Source organism: Theropithecus gelada, chromosome 14 (assembly GCF_003255815.1).
Source record: "Theropithecus gelada isolate Dixy chromosome 14, Tgel_1.0, whole genome shotgun sequence".
Taxonomy (NCBI): domain Eukaryota; kingdom Metazoa; phylum Chordata; class Mammalia; order Primates; family Cercopithecidae; genus Theropithecus; species Theropithecus gelada.
The window spans coordinates 67,537,572-67,555,610 of NC_037682.1; the positions used below are offsets into that span (position 1 = coordinate 67,537,572).

At 50.7% G+C, this 18,039-nt stretch overlaps 1 protein-coding gene across 1 annotated transcript in view; it reads right to left on the bottom strand.

Annotated features, from left to right (window-relative positions):
- Positions 1-12,308: 12,308 nt before the first annotated feature.
- Positions 12,309-18,039, bottom strand: part of MAP6 (microtubule associated protein 6) — an 82,337-nt gene continuing 76,606 nt past the window's right edge. Inside the window, exon 4 of the mRNA XM_025356490.1 lies at positions 12,309-13,513. Within this exon, the coding sequence (XP_025212275.1) occupies positions 12,454-13,513 (1,060 nt within the window). The 3' untranslated portion in view covers positions 12,309-12,453. The remainder of the gene's footprint in view (positions 13,514-18,039) is intronic.

Genomic DNA, 18,039 nt, shown 5'->3' on the forward strand with positions numbered 1-18,039 from the left:
GATGGTCTCGAACTCCTGACCTCGTGATCCGCCCGTCTCGGCCTCCCAAAGTGCTGGGATTACAGGCTTGAGCCACCGCGCCCGGCCCCAAAGGGGTTCTTGAGGCCACGCTCCTCCATCCTGACTCAGGTGGGGAGGGTGGTAAGAGGTCTGTGCTGTTGCATCTCAAACACCAGTCTGTGATGACTGGAGTTGCTGGTGTGGGAGTGGCAGTGCAGGTGGCAGAGGTGGGTGAGTTAGGGGTGGGGTGGGTTCTAGAGGTTGGTCCAGCCAGTGTTGCTGTCCCCAGTGGCCCATCACTGCCCTGTGTGGAGCTTTCCTGCCGCCTGGAGGCCATTGGAGGGATCACCCTGTTATTCTCACCCTGGTGCTTGTTAAAGTCTCGGGAGATAATGAGCCTGTTGGATTGTGTGGGTCCCAGATGTGGATGCAAGTGGGGGAGATGCGGATTAGCCTTCTCCTGAGTGCCTACTGTGTGCCCTGCACTGCCATGTATGATTTTATTTAATTTTCAGACTTCCCTCCGGAGTAGCTATTACTGCCCCACATTATGAACAAGAAAACTGGGGCTCAGAGAGGTGAAGTGACCAGCTCAAGGCCACCCAGCAGGTCAATGACAGAGCTTGGCCCATTGGGAACCCAGGTTTCCTGGCTGTAGAGGAAGGAGAAGTTACTGACATGTGTGAGCTCCGTGCTCCACAGCTTGCAGGGGGCAGTCACAGCTTGCAGGGACTTTTCCCCAGTCCCTGCAGCACGGGGCTCCTTGTCCTCCTGACACTCCAGCTGTGGCCTCCGAGAGAGCATGCCCTTGTCTGCCTGTGTCCTGCTGCATCACCGCACCTAGCAGAATGCCCAGCACACAGGGGGTGCCTAATAAATGCCCATTCTAAGGAAGCTGTCCAGTGGGAGCTATGGTGTTTAGCAACAGAGGCGTTGGAGCCTGACAGGTCTGATGGGCATCCCAGCTCTGCCACTCCCTAGCTGTGTGACCTTGGGTCAGTTACTTACCTTCTCTGAGCTTCAGTTTCCTCAGTAGTAAGGTGGAAATGATAACAGTACTTACCTCATAAGGTTGTGGTGAAAGTTAAATGAGGTAATCCATGGTACTTGGCAAATACATAGCCAATAAATATTATTAATAGTTACTAATAAGAGAAGGTAGTGATTCAAAAATCATACAGCAGGCTGGGTGTGGTGGCTCACACCTGTAATCTCAGCAATTTGGGAGGCCGAGGTGGGTGGATCACGAGGTCACGAGTTCAAGACCAGCCTGGCCAATATGGTGAAACCCCGTCTCTACTAAAAATACAAAAATTAGCTGGGCATGGTGGTGCTTGCCTGTAGTCCTGGCTACTCGGGAGGCTGAGGCAGGAGTATCGCTGAACCTGGGAGGTGGAGGTTGCAGTGAACCAAGATCGTGCCACTGCACTCCAGCCTGGAAGACAGAGTGAAAGCCTGGGCGACAGAGTGAGATTCCGTAAAAAAAAAAAAAAAAAAAAGAAATCATACAGCAGAGCTGGGATTTGAGCCTACCTCTCCGCAACTGTAAAAAGTCTGATCCTTTCCATTATGCCACAGTGCCTTGGGTTCAGGCTGGGCTGAAGTGTCAGGGGAGACTCCTGGAAGAAGGGGCTAGAGGTGGATGACAAGAAGGAAAGAGGCATTCCAGATGTGAGGAACAGCTGGAACAGGGGTGCAGCAGTTGGAATAGGCAGGGTGACCCTGGAACACAGGGAGGGGGGCGGTGAGGAGGGTGGAAGTGGGAGATGGAGGATCGAACTGCTGTGTGATGGGAGCCCCCTGGATAAGGCACACAGCAGGTCAGTGAGTGTTCTTAGAGGCAGGACAGATGGCCCTTGCCACTCAACCCCTTCAAGTTTCCCAATCCTTTGTCCTGCCACTCCTGCTACCTCTACTGCCCCACTCAGTTATCACCATCTCCCCTTCCTGTTTGCCCATGCTGTCTCCTCTACCTGGTGCCAGGCCTCTCCCATCTCTGCCTGTTGAGCCCCCCTCATCCTTAGAGGCCTATTTCAAAGGGTAGCATGACCCCCACGGAATCTTCTAGGCCCCTAGACAGAAGCATGACACACGCACAGCAGTATCCCTTCAGGTGCCCCGGAGACACACCATCCTTCGTGCATCTTGTTGCCGTTTTTCTTCCGTTTTCTCAGTGTGACTTTTCTCAGTCTGCTCAGCTCCACCACGTGGTCTCCAGTGCCCCATCCCTCTGGGCGCACCCAGTTCACACTGACCCACCTGGCTGCTCCAGCAAGAATGAGAAAGTGGCTTTGTATTTAAAAGACACATGCTGAGAAATGGACAGCTCTTTTCCTTTGTTTTTTTCCATGTCATGTCTCCATTTACCCACTTTTGGTGTAAGCAGAGGTCCCAAGCTCAGCAGGGGAAACTCCAGGCAGAGGAGAGTGCACTGAGCCACATTTTCTGACTTCTTCTTTTTCACTCTGTTGCCAGGCTAGAGTGCAGTGGCATAATCTCAACTCACTGCGACCTCCGCCTCCCGGGTTCAAGAGATTCTTCTGCCTCAGCTTCCCAAGTAGCTGGGAATACAGGCACGCACCACCACACCCAGCTAATTTTTGTATATTTAGTAGATACGGGGTTTCACCACATTGGCCAGGATGGTCTCAATCTCTTGACCTCGTGATCCACCTGCCTCGGCCTCTGAAAGTGCTGGGATTACAGGTGTGAGCCACTGCGCCCGGCCTTCTGATTTCTTAAGACATGAATTTGAGGCTACTGTTGCCAAATTACATTGTCAATTTATCGACTGAATTCATAGTACTGCTCTGTCTCAGGTGAAACTTAGGGCCCAGACCTCGATGAGAATGAGATAGTGGTCATGTGGGAAGATACAGACAATTTAGAGGCCCCCCGCCCCCGCCCCAACAACCCCTACTCCACAGCGCCTCCTAGTGGCAGAAGCAGTCCCTGCTCCTCTGCCTGCGGAGGCTCCTGCCGCCTTGCCTGAAGATGTTGCAATGACCTTGCCTTGAAGTTACCCTGCAGTGTTTTAGTTATTTATTGCTGAGTAACAGGCCACTCCACAGGTAGTGACTTAATTGGGTTTGCTCAGATGACTGCAATCACTGGATGCTGGGCTCAGCTGGGATAGTTGGGATGGCTGATGCTGGGCCTCTCTGTCCACAGGGTCCTTCTTCCCAGTTTCTTCATGGCATGGTGACCTCAGGATTCCGGGAGAATGGAGGCAGGAGCTAAGCATCTGAGGCCTGGGCTTCTTGCATCATGTCACTTATCATACATTCTCCTGGTTAAAGCTAGTCATGAGGCCAGCGCAAATTCAAGGCGTGAAAACTAGACTCCACTTCTGGAGCAAAATATGGTGGGCATATGTCACCTGAGGGGAGGCTAGTTCTCTTCATGCCACACTCACGTTGTCTCCAGCCCCATCATGGGTTAGATCCTTGCCTGCCTAATTCCTGAGTCAAATCTGGGAGGACGCAGCACACACATCAAAACAATTGCAAGATTTTGCTAACTTATATCAGCAAAAGTCTGGAGAGCATATATGAGAATGTTTTCTGTGGGTGCTAATCCAGGGAGGGAGGAATATGATTTTCACTGGGCTGAATTGATTAATATAGGTACATTTAGCTGAGATTCTAGATTCAATGTGCCAGTGTGAGCAGCTAGGAGTGGTTCTGTTTGCTTAGCTGGTTGACTGACTCCTGGATTCAATCAAGGCTTGTGCTCACTGAAATCGAGATGCCAGAAGTTCCTTGTTTTAATATAGAAGATGCAATTCAAAGACAAAGGGAGGGAGGAATGTTGAGGTGACTGTTGCCCGTGTGACCCACTCCCTCTCCTTGGCTAAGTTCCACATGCCTAATTTCCTCCTGTACAGCCTGGAAGACTCCCTTCACCAAGGCACCCAGAAACACATGAGTGAAGCATGATGCAGCACTTGCTCTCTGTGGCGTGGGCATACTGGTGGGAGATGCTGCCATGAAAATGGACTCCATGATTTCAGTGGAAATAATGGGACCCCAGGGGAGCAGAGGGCGAACAGCGCTCAACCGCCCAGAACATCAGACCTCAGGTGGCAATCAGCATGTTCTGACCACAGATGTCTTCAGCAAAGGCTGATTAATCAAGGGCCAAATAGGACCCAGGAGACCAAACAGATGGGCAGCTCTTAAGGTCCTCTTTAATCTCTCTCTCTCTCTTTGTTTTTTAGATGGGATTGCAGTGGTGCGATCTCGGCTCACTGCAACCTCCACCTCCTGGGTTCCAGCGATTCTCCTGCCTCAGCCTCCCAAGTAGCTGGGATTACAGGCATGTGCCACTACGCCCAGTGAATTTTTGTATTATTAGTAGAGACGGGGTTTCACCATGTTGGCCAGGCTGGTCTTAAACTCCTGACCTCAGATGATCCACCCACCTCGGACTCCCAAAGTGCTGGGATTACAGGCATGAGCCACTGCACCTGGCCCTCCTCAATCTCTAAAACAGAAACAACAAAACAAAACAACCAACAAACAGACAAACACGAACCCTCCAGAGCTGGCAAGTGGAAGCTTGACTTGACCCACTAAAAACAGAATCTCAACCTCTCACCCCAAGTCCCTAGAATGAAAGAGAGGCCGGTACCCTTCACAAAAGCCCCTTTAATAGCACCAGAGATACATACTGTAACTCATTCCTTCAGCCTTCTGCAAAAGGTCGTGGGCCATTTGCCAGAGAATTGTGCTCTGTGAAAGGAAAATTTTTCAGGGATTAGTGGATGTTAAGTCTATTTAATGTTAATTCCTGAGGACACAGAAAGCTGCTGTGTAGAGGCTCAGGTGGGTCAGGTAATAATTGGAGTTTTGACCCGAGTGCAGTGGGACCCTGAACCCATTCTGCAATTATGATGATTATTTTTTACTTTCATGATATGATTGGAATTACAGGTAGAATTCACACATAAGCCTCCAGACCTGTGGAATAAGCATCATTATGGCAAAATGATGAAGTGGAAACCCCTCAATCTTCCCCTTCTTACCAAAATAATACACCAATAATAAACTCTGGGGAGTCACAGGAACTTGTGCCACCATCAAAGACTTGAAAGATGCAACGGTGGTTTCTGTCACATTTCATTTAACTCATCTATTTGGTCTGTGCAGCAGGCACGGGTCTCGGAGAATGACAGGGCATTACCGTAAGCTTACTCAGGGGGTGAGTTCAGTTGCAGATGCTATTATTCCAGGTGTGGTCTTTTTATGGAAACTATAATTTTATTCTGCCACGATGTAAAACTATCTGATGAATTATGTTTTCTTGTCCTCTGTAGACTGTCCCCTTAGCGGTTTTCTTTCTCTTGGCAGGGATAGCAGTACACCTTTCTCATCTTGTCTTGAAGTACACCTTTCTCATCTTGTCTTGAAACTCCTCAAGTCTCTGATTTTCTGTCTATGTGGATTTTGATCATCCTCCCATATCACAGGCCATTATATTTGTCCACTACATTGATTATACTACGTTGCTAGGATTGGGAGAAGGAGAAGCAGTGGGTACTTCAGATGCATCAATAAGATACAAGTGTGCCTGAGAATGGAAGTAAATCTCGTGAGAACATAGGGGCCTGCCACCTACGTGAAGTTCCTGGGTGTTCAGTGATCTGGATCATGCCAGGAAAGACCCTGCAAAGTGAAAGACAACTTGCTGGGCTTTCTGCCTCTTACTGTTAATAAGTACACTTCTTGGGCTTCTGTGTATTTTACAGGCAACATATATTGGTGTGTTTTTCTGATCCTTATAAGCTTACTGAGTAAACTATAAGGCTGCAGGGTTGGAGTGGGGCCCAGAGAAAAGGAAAATTTCCAGGTGGTCCAGAATGAAAGGCAAGCAACTCTGCCACATGGCCCTGATAGCCCAGCCAATCCCAAGGTGGCTCAAGTGTCTGCAGCAGATGGGATGGTATTTGAACCCATGGCAGACTCTGACAGAAGAATCACAATGGAGTATCTACAATTTAGGAGTGAAGCCTGGTGCTCCTTAGCAAGCAGTTTTCCTCCTTTTGGGGAAGGACTGCTCACTGCTGGCTGGGCTTAGCTGACAGTGGTCTCAATGTGGGAGGCACCAAGGGATTGTGAAAGTAATTAATGACTGTTACACACACTGTGTTTTCTCAGGGATACTTGGGTTATATGTGCTCAGTGGTTGCTAAATGAGATGTCAGTAAATTATGCATCAGGTATGAAAACACACTTGACTTCTCTCCTTTCTTATCCCCCTTCACTGAAATCGGGCTTCTGTTTTTTCTACTCCAGAGAGTCTGCAATTGCCAAGGTCAGTGATCTGTTTATTGCTACTTTAAAAAAACTAATTTCGGCCGGACACAGTGGCTCATGCCTGTAATCCCAGCACTTTGGGAGGCCGAGGCAGGCAGATCACGAGGTCAAGAGATTGAGACCATCCTGGCCAACATGGTGAAACCCCGTCTCTACTAAAAATACAAAAACTTAGCTGGGCATCGTGGTGTGCACCTGTAGTCCCAGCTACTTGGGAGGCTGAGACAGGAAAATCCCTTGAACCTGGGAGGTGGAGATTGCAGTGAGCCGAGATCACGCCACTGCACTCCAGCCTGGCAACAGAGTGAGACTCCATCTCAAAAAACAAACCAAAAAAAAAAAAAAAACAACTAATTTCATGCCTATGAAAAAAATTCCAACATACATGACAATTAAATGATAGTACCCATAGCCGGGTGCGGTGGCTTCTGCCTGTAATCCCAGCACTTTGGGAGGCTGAGGTGGGTGGATCATGAGGTCAGGAGTTTGAGACCAGCCTGACCAACATGGTGAAACTCTGTCTCTACTAAAAATACAAAAGTTAGCTGGGCATGGTAGTGTGTGCCTGTAGTCCCAGCTACTCGGGAGGCTGAGACAGGAGAATCGCTTGAATCCAGGAAGTGGAGGTTGCAGGGAGCAGAGCTCTCACTACTCCACTCCAGCCTGGCCGACAGAGTAAGACTCCATCTCAAAATAAATAAATAATAGTACCCATCACAAAACTTCAATATGTGACGACATTTTGCCCATTTCGTTCAACAGATTCTAAATCTGTATTGTAGGGAAGCCGTTATGGTCTCTAACCCTGTTGACTCTTCATCCTTGATGTCTTTCCCAAGGTGACATTCCTTTCTAGTTTTCCTCTGACTCCTCTGCTTCTTTAGGACAGCCTCCACTTGGGGGCTCCTTCCTCTGCCTGTCCCCTGAATGTGGGTGTTTCCCAGCACTCTGTCCTGACCCCATCCGTCTCTCACTTTCTACACTCTTGCTAGGTAAACTCACCCTCTCTCATAGCCTTTTTACCTTCTGTGGGTTGGTGAGGCTCACATTTCAATGAGGTCTGCATCTCCGCCTTCAGCTCAGACCCCTTTCCCAGGCTCAGACCACCATGTCCAGAAGTCTCCTGGACATCAAATTGAGTCCATCCTCCTGCCAAAACAAGCTATTTCCTGGATTCCCATTAATCCACACAACAATAAAGGTCTACTCATATTTCTTAGATACTAATTTGTGTGTAAGAAAAAAAATGTAAGATTCTGGAACAAGCCAAAGAAATTACTGCTACATGAAAAAGATGGACACAAGTGTCGGTGAGGATGTGGAGAAATTGGAACCCTCCTACATTGTGGGTAGGAATGTAAAATAGTGGAGCCCTGGCCCACCCAGAACCAGAATCAACTCCGTAGAGGGTTTTCCCCCCTTCCCCACGCTTCAAGAGATGGGCTCTTGAGCACAGTAGAATGATCAGAGCTCACGGCAGCCTTCATCAAGCCTACAGGCATGCACCACCACACCCAGCAGAGGATGTTGAACTGATGGACCAAGGTGGAGAGCGAATGAAAGTGCAGGTGCTTTGATGGATGACGGATGGAGTGGCTTGCCTCCGGGAATGAAGGTGTGCAGAAAGGGCCAGGCGCCTGCGGGCTGCGTTGCAGGGCCTCTGAGGGGTGATGGGCTCAGATGTGGAGGCTATAGGAATGCCTGGGCAAACTGGGCAGAAATACCACAACCTGGGCAGGCTTTGAGAGCCCCCAAGCCAAGCCCTAGGGAGAGGGAGAGGGAGCGGGGCTGCCAGCCCCTGCTGGCTTGGGCTCAGGAAAGCCATAGTGATTCTTCTCAGGATGGCCTGAGCCTCCTGGAATTGTGATAAGCCCCAAAGACAGGATAAGGCTCCAGGAAAATGACTAATACCAGATTTCCTGTCAACCCTGGCAACGAGAGGAGGGGGCTCCCAGTGTATTTAATGAGATTTACCAAAATAAAGACGCGGCATTTCTTACACCTGAGTGCCATGCTGTGATGCATCGACTGAATTACAAATTGTGAGATGTGTGAAGGAAGAGGGGGTAGCCATAGCGATAGTGAAAAGTGGGCAAATTTGCTATTTAGCAGAAAGACCAGGCAGGTCTTAGCGATAGATTGGAAGCAGAGGGTCAGAGACTGGTACTAAAAAGGATTTCCCGGCTTCTGGCTGAGAACTGGGTCAACCCGAGTACATTCCCACCCACTTCCTCTAGGCCATCCATCCACCCAGCGGCACAGACTCCCGAAAGTGTCGCTCCAGTCCGACCTGGCTCCTGTCCCTTGTCCACAAAGACCGTCTCCCCGCTCCCCCAATATGGCACAAGGTGCCCAGGCCGTGCGGGGCGTCTGCAGGAATCATGGGTGGGGTCCATTGTGTGAGGAGTAACATCGCGGCCATTCCCCAGTCCAGCCACCGGGGGCTCCAGCGAGGCCTCTGCCCAGCTCCCGGAAAGGGTCTCCCAGTCAGGCCCTCTAGCGGCCCTAGGCGGGTAGGCGGAGCGCAGATCCTGGGGCCTCTTTCGCCCACCCTCGCCAGGGCACTGTGCTTCCCACCGGCCAGATCCCGCGTCCCGAGATCTCGCGGGGCCAGGCTGCACGGGCGGCGGAACCCAGAGTCCGGGGCGGGGCCGGAGACGAGCCTGTAGGCTGGGGGCTGTGCGAGTGCGCGGGGCTAGGGGGCTGCTGTTTCCAAGCCGAGAGCCCGGGTGGCGGGGCTCTGTGGGCGGAGACGCCCTCCCGAGCCTGGGCATCTTCGGGGTGGGACTCTCGGGTAGGAGTTCCGCCGCCGGCCCATCCGGTTTCAGCAGGTCGCCTTTGCCCCTGGGCCGGGCGGGGAAACTCCCATTCCAGAGACCACCCCCAACTCCCAGCCCCTCGCGGCGTAGGGGCGCCTTTTCTCCGCTGCCGCGGGGCTGTCCTCTCCCCTCCCCGGGCTGCTGCAGTAGGGGCGCCGGAGCCCGCGGACTGCGGGGGTTGCGGTAGCCTCTGCTTTGTGAGGCCCTGCAGCGGGGAGGAGGAAGGAGAGGCGGGAGGAGGTGGGGACGGGGACGCCGCGGGAGACGGGGAGGTGCCTGCCGCAGGGAGGAGCTATGCCTCGAGTGAAGCCTGCTTGTAAGAAGGTCCAGGGGAGTCGGGTGCGCCCCCGCCCTCGCTGCCCCAGCCCAGGATGGGGACCCAGAGCCCCTCCCCCACTGGGCCTTCTTTCTCGGTAGTGGAGAGCTGGACTGGACTGAGCTGGGAATGCCTGCAGCTCAGAGGCGCTGCTCTAACTCGGGACCGGCTTGCAAATGAAGATGTTGAGGGGCTGACTCTGGGCTCATAGCAGAAGCTGCCAGATCTAGCGGCCACCCCGCAGCCCTCATCTGCGCCGGCCCTCCCAGCTTTCGACCCGGCCTCACTGTCTCCTGATTGAATCACTCCGGGCACCACAGGCCCCTGGTTCCTCCTTACAGCTATGGGCCAGCCCCTCTTGGAACTGGACCCGCATCTCTTTCCATTCTGATACTCTCTGAGGAAGCGGTGTCCTTCATGTGGGACTTGTGACCATCCTCCCCCCAGCCCCGGGGCAGCTGACTCCCAGGCCCTGTTTCCAGACATCTCTTCAGAGGTCAAGCCCTGGTAGCCAGTGGCCTGTACATCTGCCCCCGGGTGTCTCGGAGGCCCTCAGGGAAACCTTGTTTTGCTTCTCAGAGGTGGCACCACGGTCCGCCTGGCCTGTGGAAACGTGTGTGTCATGGGACCTGGTGTGTGGGTCAGAGGAAGGAGTGGGAGGAGGAGGAGGGTGTCCACACGCAAAGTTTGTTTGTTTGTTTGTTTTTTTTTTTGAGACTGAGTCTCCTCTATTGCCCAGGCTGGAGTGCAGTGGCTAGATTTTGGCTCACTGCAACCTCTGCCTCCCAGGTTCAAGCGATTCTCGTGTCTTAGCCTCCCAAGTACCTGGGATTACAGGTGCCTGCCACTACACCCAGCTAATTTTTGTATATTTAGTAGAGACGGGGTTTCACCATGTTGGACAGGCTGGTCTTGAACTCCTGACCTCAAATAATCCACCCGCCTCGGCCTCCTAAAGTGCTGGGATTACAGCCGTGAGCCATCGAGCCCGGCCTTCACACGCAATTCTTTAGCCTCAATGTGGCCTTGTGTTATCTTCAGGTCCCTGACTATTGGAGCTCATATGGCAGCAAGCTCTGAGGGCTACTTTTGTGTTGGGCCAAAAAAGGTTTTGTGTTGGGCCACAGGTTTCCTCACTGTGAAGAAACCTCTGTGTGTGTGTGTGTTTGTGTGTGTGTAGAGAAAACCCTAGTGCTGTTGGGAACGTGTGAGGAGGCAGGCTTGGGGCCAGTTGGATGGGGAAGGCTTGCTTAGAAAACGAGACGATTTCGGTGTCCTCCGTACTGTACTTACTCTGATGATTTTCCTGTAAGAACTGAGCTGAGCTCCTTTGAAAGGAGTAGCAGTATTCCTTGGGAGCCAGCTTTGGTGGGGGCAACCGGTGAAGCCTCCATCCTAGCTCCTTAGGGGCTCTGGACTTTGAAAGGGAGGCTGCAGTACAGCCTTGTGGCCCATGCCAGTGGCATCCCGGCAGGACCCACCTCTGACTGAGGCTGAGCCCCAGGCCCGCTGGCAGCTCCCAGCCTTCCTCCCCACAGCCTGGCTGTGGCTGTTCCTCGGCCTGCCAGCACCACACTTACAGCCTACAGGACTCGACCCCACTCCCTCCCTGATTTCCTGGAATTCAGAAAATGGATCACCCCTGCCTCGTCCTAGTTTTCCACTCCAGAGACCTGCCATACCCTTGGTCAAGTCCTCATGCAAACCAGATTCCTTTTATTCAGGGACTTCCAGAGGGAGCGTTACCCAGTTCTCAGCCACACCCATGCTGCCCTGTCTACCCTGTCTGGACTGCCTAGACTCCATCAGAACTCCATAGCCACTTTCTCTGGAAAGCCTTCCTGGCCGCCCTCGCCAGGTGTTCTCCCTTCACTGGCCCCTTAAAACCAGGCCTTGACTTGTCCTAGGGCCTCATCCCATACCATGTTTTATTGTCATAATATTCTTTCCCATAGTGACCCCAGTGCTCAGCACAGTCTGGCACAAAGTGCATGCTGAGGACAAGCTTGCTGCATGGAGAAATGAATGGGGACTTCAAATATATATATATGTACACACACACACACACACACTTTTTTTTTTTTGAGACCGAATCTCGCTCTGTTGCCCAGGCTAGAGTGTAGTGGCACAATCTCGGCTCACTGCAACCTCTGCCTCCCAGGTTCAAGTGATTCTCCTGCCTCAACCTCCTGAGTAGCTGGGATTACAGGGGCCTGCCACTACACCTGGCTAATTTTTCTATTTTTAGTAGAGACAGGGTTTTACCATGTTGGCCAGGCTAGTCTCGAACTCCTGACCTCAGATGATCCACCCAACTTGGCCTCCCGAAATGCTGGGATTATAGGCATGAGCCACTGTTCCTGGCTCTAGGTATATTTTTTAGAAGCTCTCGGTTGAGCTGTCATGAATATTGAATGAGGATTAACAGGTGTTAGGTTCTACCGTGTCCTGAAACTTATGATCAGAGGCCTGGTTTCCTCAAGAAGTTTGACTCCTGGATGAGCTTTAAGGCTGAGCTCTTGGCAAACAACTGTCATCCAGAATTCCCGTGTGCCAGGTGGGTCCTTGCTCCTGTTTCATCTGCAGGCTTCAACTCAGCCACCCAGAGCTCAGCCTGCTGGGATTTGGCACCACTTGTGAGGCTGTCATGGCATCTGACCCTTGCCTTATTCTGCCCACCTCTGTGATGGGGTCCTGTTTCAACCTAGCATCGCCTGCCCACTCCCGTCTCATGCTGACAACTCACAGGAACTGGTGCTTTTCAGTCCCCTCTGGTTCAGATGGGTGAATGCAGAGCCTGACAGGCTCACCTATACACACATATGCACCCCTGCCCAACAGAGACAGACAGAAACATTGCTGAGTCAGAGGGACCATTTTTATTAGATTCCAGCAAGGCTACTGTACATGTTTCATGCAGATTAAATATGTGTCTTCACTGCCCCTGGGAGGGGAGCACTCTCACTGTCAGCTCCTTCATTGGTGTGTCAAGGGGTGAGTGTCAAGGGGAGCTCTCAATGTATTCCGTATGGGGGGCAGTTGGGATCATGACTCGGGGTAGAGGTGAGACAGTAGGTAGCTGAGGGTCCCTGGGACCTTGAGTCTTCAGAGGTTCAGGGACTGCAGGATCTTGGTCCTTTGCTGGTGCTGGCACCAGAGAATCTTGATCCTTCAGAGGCACTGGGATTATAGGAACTTTATTCTTCAGAGGTTCAGGGACTATAGGACTTTGATTCTTTGGAGGCTGCAGGACCATGGGGCCTTGATCCTTCACTAGTACTGGGAGAATGGGGTCTTGATTCTTCACAGACTCAGGGGCCACAGGACCTTGATTCTTTACAGGTGCCACAACTGCAGAATCGTGAACCTTTGGATGCTCTGGGACTACAACATCTTGATCCTTAACTGGCCCTGAGATCACTAAACCTTGATTCTTTACAGGCTCAGAGACCATGGAACCTTGATTCTTTATGGGTGCTGTGGCCATGGCACTTTCATCCTTCGGATGCTCTGGGACCATGGGACCTTGATCCTTGACAGGTGCTGGGACCATGGGACCTTGATCCTTGACAGGTGCTGGGACCATGGGACCTTCATCCTTGACAGGTGCTGGGACCATGGGACCTTCATCCTTGACAGGTGCTGGGACCATAGGAACTTGATTCTTCACAGGCTCAGGAATCCTAGGACCTTGATCCTTTGGAGACTCTGGTACCACAGAACCTTGATCCTTAGCTCTTGCTGGAATCATAGGACTTTCATTCTTTGGAGGAACTGGGACCGAGGGACCTTGGTCCTTGACTGGTGCTGAGGTAACAGGGCTTTCATTCTTTAAAGGCTCAGGGACCACGTGATCTTGATCCTTGACTGGTAACAGGATCATGGGACCTAGATCCTTTGGAGGCCCTGGGACCACAGAACCTTGCTTCTTCAGAGGCTCTTGGACCATAGGACCTTGACCTTTCAGAAGGCCTGGGACCACAGAACCTTGATCCTTGTCTGGCTCTGTGGCTACAGGACCTCGATTCTTACTTGAATCACTGACGGGCTGAGCCAGGCTCCTGCAAAGGAGAGAGAGGTGATCACTGTGAGAGTAGAGCTCAGGCAGGGACAGGGCAGAGTACAGATTGCCTAATAAGTCTTGGCCTAGTGGAGCCTGGGCCAGGCAGCTCTTGCTGGAGAGCCAGGAGAATCTGATTTCTGTGTTCTCAGTACAGAATGTGGGTGGGGGTGAGAGAGGGGGGTGAGGGGAAGGCTCAGGGATCAGTCATTCAATGTGCTTGCCAATTGATTATAACCTGCACGTGGCACAGGGGGTAGCACCCTGGTGACAATGGCAGTACTATAGCTGGACTCAGAGTCATCCAGTAGGCATCCCAGCAGACCGTCCACCCCACACTCCATCCAGATTCCTACTTTTTCTTCTGGGATTATTGGGCCCATCCTGGGAGCCCCATCTTAGCTGCCCACCAGATGCCCCCACAGGCCAGGGTGTTCTTTCCTTGTTCTCAGGGCCTTCCAAGTTCTTTTCCCTCCCTGACTCCCTGCCCCCTTGTTAACCACTGGCTGCAGGAAGGGGCAAGGGGTCCATGGCATACTAGGAAAGGAAGCAGTGGGAGTGGGAATGCCTCTCTCCCCCTCTCCTGCAAGGGGAAAAGTATTTTATCACTGACATTGTATAGAATGAGCAGCATATGGTGATAATAAAAAGCAGGACAGCTTAGTTTTTTTGTTATTTGTTTTTGTAGAGATGGGGTCTCACTATGTCACCTAGGCTGTTCTCCAGCTCCTGACTTCAAATGATCCTCCCACCTCAGCCTTCTGAATAGCTGGACTACAGGCAGCTTTTAGCTTTATTGCTTTAAATTCTCCATAGACAGTGCACCCTGTGATTGCCTGCACCATTCCCACTACCCCCAACCTTTGGTAGGTGACTCACTGGGACTCCGCATTCAGGTAGGGATGAGGCCCTGATCCCCTCCATTCCCATTTCTGACTCTCTCTGCTCTCCTGAGACCCTTGCCCTCACCAACTCCAAGGCTCCTGGGCTTATTTCCCTGCAGCCAAAAGTCCCAGTCTTTCATCAGGATCCTCAGGCACTGTTCCCTCTGCCTCACTGTGGCCGTCTGCCTCATCCTCTGGCCCACCCACACTGTGGAGAGTGTGTGACAACACTAACTCTCAAAGACAACGGTTGCCACACTTAGACCTGGCCAGCCTGGAGCCCTCTGGTTTAGAGTGCACACTCCTTCCTTGCAGGCCACGTTGGAAGTTGCCACTCGAGAGTGGCATTGCTCAGCAAGCGTCACAGGCCCTTGCACGCCTACAACACATCCAGCTTTCCAAATGACTCCTTTTATAGCTCATTTCAGCAACAGAGCAGCCCTGTGAAGCACACAGGAAGGATTTTCTTACCCTTACTTGTCTGAAGAAGAAAATGAGGTCGTGAGAGGACAAGTGATGGGGAAAGTGAGGGGACCCCCATGGACTAGCACCTGGGTCCTTCCACTCCTGGGGCCTGTGCTCTTTCCCTTAGCGCGCCTGGCACATAGTAGGTGCTCAATGCAAGGTAGCTATTACTATTACCCTATTTATTGGGTATAATGATATTTACTCAGAAATCTATAATGATTAGAGGTCAGTACCTAGAGCACCTTGTACTATAGTATTATTAGGTAGTATTATGGTTGTTTTTCTGTTTACTTGGAAGTAAAATTATGTGTATTTGGACTACTTTTATTCTTCTTTGTTGTCCTGATGCAGAAGCTTTTTACTGTATTTAGCATCCTGAGTCACCCAGGGACTGGTATTTCTCAGCAGAGTCCACGCGGCACAGGCAACCTCTCCATCCAGTTCCCCTTGCTGTCCCTGAGCATCACAGTGGAAGGGGCCAGGGCGGCTCTCTGGCTCAGTACAACATGGAACGCAGTTGCTCTGGCCAGATGGACACAGCTGGCTGCTATCAGTAGGACCTTGGTGTTTGAGAAGAGAGCCAGGCAAGGCCGTGAGAAGCATGTGGAATCCAAAAGTGGCATTAAAATACTTCCAGTCACTGGTGGCTGGTCAGAGAGGACAAAGAAAAACCGAATTCAGAATAGAGCCAAGCAGGAAATTGATTAGGGGTATTCTCTTAGATTGTGAAGCGACCTGGGTGGTGTCCTCCCAACAGGGTGAGGAAACTGAGAAGGGACAAAAGAAAAAAAGGGAGCTTAACTCCATCTCAGGGGCTTGGGCTGCAGAACCTATCCCAAGGGTAGGCCATGGGCCTGGAGTCCCCTACTGGCATGGAGGTCACAAAGAAGGCCAGCCCTGCAGCCTGGGCCAGGAAGTACGTTTCCCTGGATATTTACAGCATTGGCTCCTGAGCCATGTACCAAATTTCTGTTTAATGGGCTCTTCTGTTTAATGAGCCAGCTGTGAGCTAACCTCAACTTTGCATGGATACATAACCCCATATTGCTTAGGTTAGAAAACTTTTTTCTTTGGTAGGTATCTTTAATCATGGGAAGGTTATAATTAAGATTAAAAATGATGAATTAAATCAAGTCCCCAATATTACTTTTTTTGCATTAAGTTTTTAAAAAACCCTGTAATCCCAGCACTTTGGGAGGCCGAGGCGGGCAGATCACTTGAGGTCAGGAGTTCGAGATCAGCCTGGGTAACATGGTGAAACCCCATCTCTACATTTTTTGTATTTTGTAAAAATACAAAAATTAGCTGGGTGTGGTGGCGGGTGCCTGTAGTCCCAGCTACTCAGGAGGTTGAGGTGGGAGAATCGTTTGAGCCCAGGAGGTGGAGGTGGAAGTGAGGTGAGATTATACCACTGCACTCTAACCTGGGTGACACAGTAAGACACTGGCTCCAGGAAAAAAAAAACAACAAAGAAGAAAGTTTAGGAAAAATATGCATAGATTTACTTCAAAGGTATTTGTAATGTTTAAGATAATTTAGTATATTAGAATGTCTAACAGATTAGTTTTGTAATCCCAATATAAAATGTGTAATGGAATAATTAAATTAGATGTATAATTTAAAGCTGAAAGATACGACAGTTTTACACATTTTTAAACAATGATGGAACTTTTATGACAAGCCAATGGTCACCATATTTTTATCTTAATTTATTTAAAATTATTTATAATTTAATTTATATTTAGGGCAATTGAAGTAAACTATAACATCCTCCTTAAAAGAGATTGTTACATTTTACTAAGTTTTTGATTTTTGTTACTTTTTATTAAGCATTTATTTTTAAAATCCAAGCTGCCTGGGCAGTTTTTCTATGCACGAAACTGCACTCAAGGGCGCCATGAAATCCTCACTGACACTGACTGGTCCTCACGTGGTTCCAGTTGCCTGCCAGACTCCCATCTGTACAGTGCCTCACCTCCTCCGGTGAGGCTGGTATGAATGAGGCAAAGCCATCCCCTCAGGGTGGAAGCTGGTTCATGGCCTGGGGAGCAGAAGCAGGCTGCATTCAGCCCACTCAGGCCACAGGCCAGCTGTCCTTGGGCATGGCCCAACCTGCACAACCAAATCTTGTGCCCTTGGTCAGCAGCACATATTCTCAAGATAGCATATGCCACAGGTGCCTTCTCCCAGCCTGTGCGCCCTGAAAGCACTAACCTCTCAGAAAGTACAACGACCTGCTGGGCTGACCTTGGCTTCTGTGCTGCTTATTGCCTGAAAGGTCTTGGGCAATTGCTTAACCACAATAGACCTCAGTTTCCTCACCTGTCAAGTGGGGATAATGATATAAATGTCAGGATTATTACAACAGAAGACTTTGCTAGGTGGGCATCTGGAATAATAATTCTTGATATTTTCGGAGTGCTTGGATAGTGCACAAATCAGTCCACTTCTGTAATAACTGTGATAGCAGTTTACTAAAATGCTCATGCGTCTGTTACCTTATGTCATTCAACCCTCACAGCAGTCCTGGGGGAACCCCACTTTCCCTGCATCATCCTCTCATGCTGTTTTGCACACTGCCAGCAAGGGCTGTGTCTTTGTTTCTGCTTCACCCACTTTTCTTTGTCAGGGCCCTGCCTGTCCTTGAAGGCTCGGCTCAGCTCCCACCTCCTCCCAGGTCTTCCTGCCTGTGTCTCTCCAGATTAGTTTCATTTGCATCCCTGCTGCAGCACCATCTCACAGTCTCTCCCTCTACTTTCTCACATATCTCCACTGCAGGCCAGGCTCCCTTGCTAGACAGTGAGCTCCCTGAAGGCAGGGGCCAACCTCCTTGCCTGCAGCCCCAATGCTCAGCACAGTATCTGAAACAAAGAAGGCAAAATGGAAAGTTTTAAAAGTTATTGTTGCTGAAAGCTGGTTCATCCTCTATTCCCTAGCCCCTGCCAGAAACTCAGATTCATCCTTGATACCTCCCTCTCCCTCAAAACCCTCACCCCATCCATTAGTTCCCATTGATTTCAGCTCCTAACATTTATCTCTTGAATATTCCCACTTCTTTCCCTCCTTCCCTTCCCCTACTACCTGCTATGCCATCATCTCCCTGGACCGCTGTCACAGCCTCCTAACTGCTGTCCCCTGTTCCATCTATTCTTGCTGTCCTCCAATCCATTCTTCA